Genomic DNA, 10495 nt, shown 5'->3' on the forward strand with positions numbered 1-10495 from the left:
AGATGTGGAAGGAAAGGAAAGGATAATGTTCTATCTCAAATCCCCACAGTTCCATTGAATAGAAGGTCGACTCTCAGGTCACCTGCTCGCGCATTGGGTGTCAGTCATACTACACTCTACCAGAAACTCAAGCTTCGCAAGATTAGGAGGCACTCCAATCGTTTGAAGCCAAGCTTGAAAGAAAAGAATAAAAGAGAGAGGATCAAGTTTTGCATGTCGATGCTTGATGAGACAACTTTAGCAGCCACAAGACCTAAATTCATCAGTATGCACAACATTGTGCATATTGACGAAAAGTGGTTCTATATGACAAAAATGAACAGAAATTACTGCCTCCTCCCTCAGGAAGATGACCCGGTCAGAACCATTCGGAACAAGAACTATATTGGCAAAGTATGTTCCTAACCGCTGTTGCTCAACCCAGATATGATGCTGAAGGCAATGTAACATTCTCAGGGAAAATTGGTGTCTGGCCTTTTGTCTAAGAGATTCCAGCTGCTAGAAGAAGTGAAAATAGAGCAAGAGGGACCATGGAAATCAAGAACGTCACTGTGAACTGACACGTAATGCGGCAGTATATGATAGACAAAGTGGTTCCGGGAATAAAAGAAGTGTGGCCCGCAGATGATATTGGCCCAATATTGATCCAACAGGACAACGCGAAGACACATATTCTTCCCGGTGATGCAGAGTTTGCAGAAGCTGTGGCTACAACTGGTCTGGACATTAGAATAATACAACAACCTCCAAATTCTCCAGATCTGAACGCACTTGATCTTGGATATTTCAGATCCCTTGAGTCTTTGACCGACTGCAGAGCCCCTACGACTATCAAAGAACTGATTCAAGGTGTGCAGGAAGAGTTTGATGAGTACGATGTCGACAAACTCAACCGAATATTTCTAACACTTCAGACCATCATGGTTGAAGTGATGAACTATGGCGGAGGAAACTCATAAAATTCCACATTTGCGGAAGGAGAGATTGGAAAGGCAAGGAATGCTACCGCCTATGATACATTTCCCTCGTGAAGTTTATGATAATGCCATGGAGATTCTAGGACAAGATGTCGAGTGAGCATGCAGTGGAGTATGTTGAGACTTGTAAGGCTATGATGAGACTTGTTTGTGGAAATGCATCCATGGAGTCCTTTTTGTCGAAATGGATTATATTGTTTTAAAGTTGTTTGTGGAAATGGATTATACTCCATATGTGTTGTAAGAAAGTATGAAATGGATTATATTGTGTTGTTTGAAATGAAGTACTCCATATGTGTTGTTTGAAATGGAGTGTGAAAGTTTCTGAAATTATATGCAAGTTTCTGAATTTGATAATTTCTGAAAGTTTCTGAAATTCTATGCAAGTTTCTAAAATTATATGCACGTTTATGAAATTTATATGAATTTTATAATTTTTTAAAGTTTCTGAATAATTTCTGGAATATGCAAGTTGTGTTGTTCTTTGGAGTAGTGTTTGGAGAGGTAAGGAAAGGAGATGAGAGGCAAGGAAAGTTTGTGTGCGTGTGTGCGCGCGCGCGTGTGTGTGTGTGGAGAGGAGACTATTCATGCACCCCCACTATTCATCCAAACTTGCCAAGTTACTCTAGCAGTACTACTCCACCAGATCAAGCACTACTATATGTTCCTACAAGTAGTACAAGTACTCCAAGCAAAATCACTCCTAACACTAACATTAACAAAAATCACTCCTAAAGTTTCAGCTAAGCACATCTACTACCATTAGATATGCACTAATTTTATTTCTAGAATGACACATGGTCAACGGGGAAAACACATCTATTCACTTGGAGAGAAAAACAGTGAATGTACTCCTACAGTACTGAATTTACTGTAAATTTACTGAAGTTTCTGAATTTACAAGGCGTGGTGCGTGGATCACGCGCTTCGGCATACTATACTGAGCTGGATCACCTTCCAGCACTTGGGGTAGTTTACATGCGGCTGAAATATGGACGCAAGGCACATTTTCTTCAAGGTCTGCTCGCAATCAGATTTTAGGACCGGCATCGTAGAACAAACTTTTTTAGGACAACTATATAAAACACGTTATTTATTTGAAAAATGGCTTGTTATTTATTTGAAACAAAATGGTCTGTTAACTTGCTCCATACAAAATGGTCTGTTATTTATTAGGAGTGCACATTATTTATAGCGTATTATTTGTTTCCGTAGAGCATTTTGCTCTACAACTTGTAAACTTGCTCAACTGGACTCCTAAATGAAATCCTACTTTGAGCAAGAACTCTAACTACTCTTACAAGGAGTACTTTCAGACTTCCAGTAGAGTACTCTAACTGCTCCTAACAGAAATCCTACTCTGAGCAAGCACTCTAACTACTGCTTGTACTCTACTCCTACTCATATTAATCTAGCAGCACAAGCGCAAGCACTCTAGCAGTACAAGCAAAAGAACATGGGAGTACAAACAGCAACTCACTGTCGTCGGAGAGGAACCGCGGATCAGAATGGTTAAATGATTGTCCTTTCTTCTGCAGAAATTGAATGGTTAAGTGGTTGTCCTTTCTTCTACACCAATTTTGGGATGCTGAGCATCTTCTCTGGGATTGATCCTTGAATTGATTGTTCTCCACGTTCCTGTGAACATTCACATAATCAACATTCAGGACAAGGCATGCGAGAAATTCAGTCAGATCTCTGTTTCATCATCATCAGAGAGGAGCAAGTTTGCAATACTCAACAAGCATGCGGCAAGCAATCAGATCTACAGAGAGGAATGCTCACCGACGGCGCCGACGTCCTCCTGCTCCTCCTCCACTCGTCACACTCAGCAGCAGATGGAGCGTCGCCTGCACCATGTCACTGCCGCCTCCGCTCCTCCTCATCTAAAACAGCCGCTCGCTCGTGCTCCTCCTCATCTAAAACAGCCGCTCGCTCGTGCTCCTCCCCCCCCTCGTGCTCACAGTGAGACGACTAGCCGCTTCAGACCTTCGGCATAGCTCCTCCCACAGGCTCTCGCCTCCCCTTCAGTAAAAAATCAAACTTTGTGGCGACCTTGCTGGTGCAGGCGATGCGGGCGAGAGTGAGAGGCGACGGCACCAGTGAAGGCAGCCCGGACGACGCGGGGGAGAGGGAGGCGAGAGGCGACAACACTGGCGAGAGGGAGGCGAGCAGCGACGACGCGGGTGATAGGCAAGCTAGCGGCGACGACGTGAGCGTCAGAGGCGAGACGAGCTAGGGATTTCGTCGGAGGCGAGAAAAGGGGAACAAGCGAGTCGAGCGAGAGGGAGGGGAATGAGTGAGTGGGAGGAGTGAGTGACGAGGGCAAAATTGGAAACTGAAGATATTTCGTAGCTTTACGAGAAATGAACGTGGAACTCTAAAACGTCTTATAAATCTTTCCAGAGGGAGTAGAAAATTACTTCCAAAACAAGAATTCTCGCATCGTATTCAAGCACCAAGCCATATTTGTGAACAGCGTGTTTCACTTGATTATTAAGCAGAATCTGCCGCAGTCCAGTTCTTCAGAATTTTAGTTGTTTCAAAGGAAAAATGAACTGGGCATTGGGCCTGATTAGGATGAGCATTTTCTTTTTTTCGCCTTTTCGATGACAGGGAACCTTCCCGGCCGGCTCGTTAATCATTGTGTATAAGTTATTTCTACTAAAATGCATGGTGATACAGCTTTTATATCTCAGAAGAAAAGATTTCTCACGACAAAAGAAACCCTAGTTAATAGAATAAAAAAACTTAGTCTATAGAACAACAAGTTAGCAATACAGAACATAATGGTAAGACGGGGTCAAAGCTGGGCACACAATTGTACAGGCAGGCATGTATACACCATAAACATAAAACTTTTGTGCAGTTCCAAGGATTATTTGCATGGTACACCATAATGGAAAATACAGAGGTTTTGTTTTACATAATGATAAGTACACACATCGATTGCTTCGTTTGTACACACATGCAGTGTCATAACATTACAAGAGAACCGAACGCAGCGCCAGAAACATGTAACACACACTAGTTCCAGATACATTTTATTGATACATAAATGAGAAAACGCGTATTAAATCTTTTTAGCTGGATCATATATATAGAGATGTGCAGCCAAACGTGGTGTAGCTTGCAGAACAAGGGGTTTAGCTAGTGCAAGGCCCGCATTGCGTTCTTGGAGACTGATACTCTTAACGCCGGGAAGCTTTGTCCAAGTGAATCCCTGCAACATCCTTGCAAACAACATCATTGTCATAGAGGTACCAAGTGACATCCCAGGACAACCCCTCCTCCCACTGCTAAATGAAATGAAACGTAGGCCTGGATCAGTGAGAAGTACATTCGCAGTGTTCAAATGCCTCTCAGGTTGAAACTCCAGTGGTTCAGTCCAGATCTTGGGATTGCGGCCAAGTCCAAGCCGGCTTAAAAGTATGTGGCTATCCTTGGGGATTGTGTAGCCAGCAACAGTTGTGTCCGCCATGGCGACATGGGGTACATTAAGAGCATGGTATGGGTGTATGCGGAAGGCCTCCCGGATGCACGATTTGAGATAGTTTAGCCGAGGAATGTCAGACTCTTCGACTAGTCTGTCTTTACCGACAACGGTGTCGAGTTCCTCAGTTGCTTTTTGCATGATCTCTGGCACGTTCATCATCTCAGCAAGTGCCCACTCAACCGCATTAGATGGGTTATCGACTGCTGCAAACATCATTTCCTACATCCATAGATGTGAGAATAAATAAAGTAATTAGTACAACGCAACAGAAAAGGTCAATACATGTATAATATGGCTCAAAGAACAATTAATGAACTTTCTATCGAGCTTAAGGAGACATACTAACCGCTGTTTGTGCTCTAATTTCTTGTAGGGACAGCAATGGTTGTCCCTCTGCATCTTTTAGATGAACTAGGACGTCCAAAAAGTCTCTCGCCTCTTTCTTTTCACCACATTTCTCAAGAGTGGATGACCTTTCGTGGATCCGCTCCTCTATAATGGGATCATGCAACCGGTTGAGTGTTTGCATGGCATCCTTCGAAACCTTTTCTTGGCCATCCATGTCAAGGCCTATAAGGGCTGGGAAGTAGTCGGACACGCAAAAGCTGTAGAGATGGTTGAGGGCCGTGAAGAGAGCGGCAACATGTGCCACCTCATCATGTCCAGGCCCACTAGTGGATGAAGCTGGTAGGTCACTGAAGTATCTTTTACCGAACACAAGCCTTCTTATCATGTTACCAACGAAGTGTTGGGTTACATGACGGACGTTGACAATGTTGCCTGGACATGCCATGTCGCTGCAATAAGTTTTATTAATGTACCTCACAAGGTGGTCGTACTCCTCTTTCCTGAGGTGGTAGAGCTTTCGCTCCATGGACGAGGCGAGGATCTCAACAGTGAGGACACGCCTCATCTTCTTCCACTGCTCTCCGTGTGGTGAGAAGATGGAGCCCTTGTACCCGAAGCTGAATAAGCCTGAGGCGAAGGTGGTGGGACGGGAGGCGAAAACTTCATCTTTTTTTTGCAGTACCTCACAGGCTATCTGTGGGCATGCGACAACAATGACATGAGTAGCCCCAAGACGGAGGCACATGATGTCTGTGTTCATCTCCTTGAGCAGGCCATGGATCCACCGGAATACCGCTGGCTTGTTCAGAATCAGCTGGTGCATGTTACCGATGATGGGCAGCGTGGCAGGCCCTGGGGGCAGCCTGCCTCGTCGCCCCCGTTGCTGCTGGGACAATAGCACTCTTTTATTCTTCAAGACAAAATACACCAGCAAAGTCACCATGATAACAAGAGTACCAAGAGTCATCTTTGGATGAGCTGGGAAGGATGTTATATGGAGTAGGATAGAAGGCAATTTGTGGAACGGATCGGTAATAGACAGATATTTTAAGACTTGTGCTTGAGGACAGTCTTGCTTGGTGCATCTAAGTTTGTTAGTTCTCCGGGTATTTATAGGACAGCCGGGGAGCCTGCATCCCTGACGTACATATAATTGTTTTATCAGTTAGAGACTCCTTCCATTACCACACGTGGCCACATATACCATTCATGTCTAGAAGGATCATGCCTCGTGCATTTTCAATGCATTCTGAACAGTCCACCTTCTTTTGGTAATTTGGTTAGTAGGAAAATTAATTGATAGAGAGCAAATCCAGTGAATGTTGGCAAAAAATATGCAGCTCTTAGTTAGACATCTTCTTGAGCGAGCCGAAGCCCCTGCATCGCCACCCGCTAGGGCGACTCGGGCGGCACCCAAAAACCTAGCCGCCGCCAGCCCGCACTCCCTCTTCCCCTCCCTCCGCTGCCGCTGGGGGACGCCGCCGGTCTAAGCCCGGGGGCTGACGGCGGTGGCGGACGACATCACCTCTCTCCCGCGTCTCTGGGGTTTTGCGGAGTCCCGATTCATATGGAGACGCGCTCGATCCGATCTGTGGCGCGGAGGCGGCGCGGGCCGCGGACGCGGCGGCGGCGGCGCGTCATCAGCCTTTGGATCGGCGACGGCGACGTGGAGGGCCTGGTGGTAGCATTGGTGGCACCTCGAGTCAGATCTGTTCTGGCCGGCGTAGTCGGCGGTGGTCGTCATCTCTTCCGTCAGAGATGGTCGGCCCGCGGCTGGGTGGTCGGATCTTGAGATTCGTCATCTAGTCCCGGCTACGAGTCAGGGAGACATAATTGCCGGTGAAAACCGAGTCGTTGGCGGGCGATGGCGGCGTTTTGCGCCGTTACCTTGATGAAGGCATCATCGTGTAACTGTTGTCGACCCACTCGTGCTGCTTCGGGGGAAACCCTAGGATCTGGTCTTTCAGATCGGACGATGGCGGCACTACAGTGCCATTTCTCTCTTGGGAGCATCGTTTGTGGAGCAGCGCTGGAAGACAGAGGCAGGAGGTGGAGCGGCTTCCTCTGGCATGGAGCTTCGGTGGAGCTGTCAAGTCATGCCTGGCCGACAGATGCTATACTGAGTCATGCATGGTTGGCAGGTGCTACGCACGACAGATCTTCCAGATTCTTTGCGTCTGGACGGACGAGCAGGGCGGTGGCGCCGTTGGGCGCCTTGGTGGCGTCAACGGATGTCCGGGTTGGCAAGGATGATGCGGATCTCTCTCCTGAAGATGGATCAGTGGTCCGATGATGATGGCAGCTCCTAAAATGTGTGCATGTGATGTGCGCTTTAGGTAGGCTGCACCGGATGTTGCTCCCGATACGTTATGTGTTGTTTCGGCGACGATACCGGTTTTAGATATGGGAAGTGAGAGCACTCCACATTATCGAGTCTGAAGGTGTGAATGATGATTTCGGGTGGATTGATGTATGGAATAATTAATAAAAATGGCTACATGCATCGATTGATGCAGAGACCGGGGGTTAACCTCCTTAAAAAAAAGACATCTTCATGAGCTCTTTCAAATGCCATTGTCAGAGAAGGCCTTTGCTGAGCTAGCTCATATGGAGTAAAGTATTTCCTTCCGCCTTTGGCAGCCTCTGACCAGAAAGAATCTTGCAAGTTTTATGGAAATTCTTCTCAGTTCAGAGTGTCCCAGGCATATAAACTCCTCTCGTAGATTTTCCTTTTTTGCAAAAATGAGGGAACACCCCCGGCCTCTATATCGGTTGATGCACACAGACGTCTCCTGTTTGACTGTCAATTATATTTGCCCTGGTAACAGCAGTGCTGCATGCTCGTAGTCCTCGAAGTTGACTGGGTAACAGTGAAATTGCCCTAAAATGTGTTATTCATGGCTCCTGGTTGGCGTCTCTTGCTTTGGAATCTTGCACTGAGGCTGGCCGGGTTGCTCTGGGTGACAGTCGACCATAACGTTCACTGTCCGAAGCCATTCTCCTCCACACACACACGCACTAGCTGCAGGTGGCACATGATGCGCGAGTGTCCCTGTGTCCGGTCTATAGCTAGTCTCAGTACTGCTTCCATGAGCGTGCGGAAGATCACTGTTGACGAGTTATTACACATGCATATTGCTCGCTAATTGACATCCACGCATATATAGCTCGTGTGATACGTGAGTTAAGGGAAGAGAACCAGAATCCAATTCTCTTATAGTACTGTCGATCATTCTGACGTCCACCTTCTAGATGGAACATAGCTATAGTTCGTTTTCTTTGGGATATTTTTACTGCATTCGGCCTCTCCCTCTCCATCCACCGGTACACACATCTAGAAAAAGTTTGTTACCCTCAGAGATAGAGATAAGTAAATTTGAATCAAACGAACAATGGCTTGCTTCGTATTTCAATCCTCTTCCCACCTTGTTTTCTATATATCACTTCTTCTTCGATACAACCCCCCTAAACACAACGATGGCTTAGATCACTCCAGCCGCCCATCCACGTACCTACCTCGTCAGCCCGTGTCGCCTCGTCAGCCTAGGTGGCGTCGGTTCTTGAGGCCCCCTGTCATCTCCCGAGGCCGCCGCCATTATTGCGGGAGTAACACCGGCCGCCCGTCCGCCTACCCGCCTGTCGCCCGGTGGGCTATAAAAGGCCCTGTCGTCCTCACCCCGCCGTCCACACCAGACGCTCTACAAGCCCCCATCGTCCTCACCCCGCTACCCACACCCCGACACTCTCCAAGCCCCTCTCCCGATGATGCGTTCTACGATGGCTGTAGCAGCTCCGGTGGCGGAGGCGACGGAAACAACCGCAGCTCCTGGTCGTCGAGCCTCGGCAAGACAGAGACAGAGGAGCTCTACCGGTTTGGCCTCCTCGTGCCGCCAGGGTGAAAACTCCCCCACAACTGGAAGATCGACAAGGACGGCTACCCGATGTTGGTCCCTGGCGCCACGGCGGAGGAGCACCGCACCCACCAGGGCGGCAGGTGCAACATTATCGGCCATCAGTAGTTTTGGGACGGCAAAAGCTATGACGACGTCATCGGCCAATTCCGGAGGGCGGCAGCCCACACCGCCCTCATGTCCAGCGGAGCGCAGCAGCGCGGAAGTGCCCAATGCATTTTCGGCGGGCAGCGACCAGCTGCACCAACGGCACCCGCGCCGCCCGCCCTGCATGCCCTGTCGAAGGTGATCCTCCCGCCGGAACAGCTCGTCCTCCAAGAGGACTATGACCCTGAAGACACGTCAGGGTACCTCGTCGCTCTCCGGACATCGCAGGCTGACGCGGCAGCTGCGAGGGTGGCCGCGGAGGTAGCGGCTACGGTGGAGGAGGACGACGGGATCGATTGACAACCTCGGCAGCAGCAACGACGATGACGATGGAGCTGCAGGGGGACATTGTCGACCTCGCGGCGAGCAAGCGACGAGGAGTAGTTTAGGATTTTTTTTAAGTTTAGCTCACTGAAATATGTAAAATATCATAATGTTTAAATTTAGCTTTTATCTTGAATGAAATTTCAATGATTTAAATTTATGTTTGAATGAAACTTCGGTCTTTCAGAATGGTTGAATTTTTCTAAAGTGAAGAAAAAAATCAAAGGAATCTTTCCCTAATAATAAAGCACGGATTGAGTCTGGCGGGTTCACCGTCGCGCCCTTTTTGCAAATAGGCCCTCCTATTTTCTAGTAATTGCACCCGCAGTCCCCTCATAAGTCAGACCCGAACCGGTACCAAGGAGAAAAAAGAAGAAAAAAAACCACCAGCGCCTCGCACGACCCTGCCTCCTCGATCCCATCTCCACCTCCATCCCGCGGCCACCTCCTGCCCCTCGCCGCCCGCCCCACACCGTGTCGACCGGCACCGCGTCCCTCCCCAAACGGCGGCGATGATGGAGGGCGCCGCCCAGCTCCTGGCCGACGGATTCGCCGGCTCCCCGCTCCTTGGGGCTAGCCCCTCCCCCGTGCCGGTTCGAGCATCGGCTTGGCGGCCCCTTGGGGCTGCCGCCGGTGCGGGAGTCCCGCGCGGCCGTGCGGGCTGGGGACCGAGCGGCGGGGTCCGTGGTGCGATGCTCGATGGATGGCCTGCACAGCGTGGACGACGGCTGAGATTGGGTCTCACCTTCTTCTTCTCTGATTAAGAAAGATTGGTTCTTTGGTGCGTTTTGCTGGGTGGGCGGCCTCGCTAAATTGGTTGCCTGTGTGCATGTGTGTGTGTGTGTGTGTGTGTGTGTGTGTTGTATGTCTTGAAAGCATGTAGTATGTAGCTTGATTCATATGATTCTTCGGTGACAGCAAGTTTTTCATGGAGCACCTTTTCGTGCTAATGTTGGCTTCTGATGTTTGCTGTTGTACTTATGCTACCAGAGATAATGCGGGTGTCCTCCTTGCTTAAGCACTAGCATGGTGGGGACTTTCAGAGGTTGCTGCCGATGGGGAGTCCAAACCAGATGCATCATCATCCGCCGCCCTGAGTTAATTGCACAGAAGTACCACAATTGGGGCATCACATGCAGATTGGTACCACAATTGCTAATTTTTGCGTGTCAGTACCAACATTGGTCCAGGTTTTTGCAAAAAAGGCTAAAACCCTGATTTATACGTATTGAGCAGCGGCTGCGGTTGGCGCAGCTGTGGGTGGCGAACCCTAGCAGCAGCCATGAGTTGAC

The 10495-nt window shown here is 48.7% G+C and overlaps 1 protein-coding gene across 1 annotated transcript; it reads right to left on the reverse strand.

The window, feature by feature from the left end:
• Positions 1-2990: 2990 nt before the first annotated feature.
• Positions 2991-6202, reverse strand: LOC141041908 (tyrosine N-monooxygenase-like). Its single transcript, XM_073509479.1, has 2 exons — positions 4820-6202; positions 2991-4692 (listed from the first exon to the last, which is right to left on the reverse strand). The coding sequence occupies exons 1-2, from the start codon at positions 5786-5788 to the stop codon at positions 4051-4053; spliced, it is 1611 nt and encodes a 536-aa protein (XP_073365580.1). The 5' UTR covers positions 5789-6202; the 3' UTR covers positions 2991-4050.
• Positions 6203-10495: the final 4293 nt, after the last annotated feature.

Source organism: Aegilops tauschii, chromosome 2, assembly GCF_002575655.3.
Source record: "Aegilops tauschii subsp. strangulata cultivar AL8/78 chromosome 2, Aet v6.0, whole genome shotgun sequence".
Classification (NCBI taxonomy): domain Eukaryota; kingdom Viridiplantae; phylum Streptophyta; class Magnoliopsida; order Poales; family Poaceae; genus Aegilops; species Aegilops tauschii.

Bases quoted from the DNA above. Each gene is read 5' to 3' on its own strand.
- LOC141041908 (XM_073509479.1), bottom strand. From the start codon at position 5,788: ATGACTCTTGGTACTCTTGTTATCATGGTGACTTTGCTGGTGTATTTT. The intron at 4,693-4,819 runs GTTAGTATGTCT...CTATGGATGTAG, and splicing joins AAATTAGAGCACAAACAGCG to GAAATGATGTTTGCAGCAGT.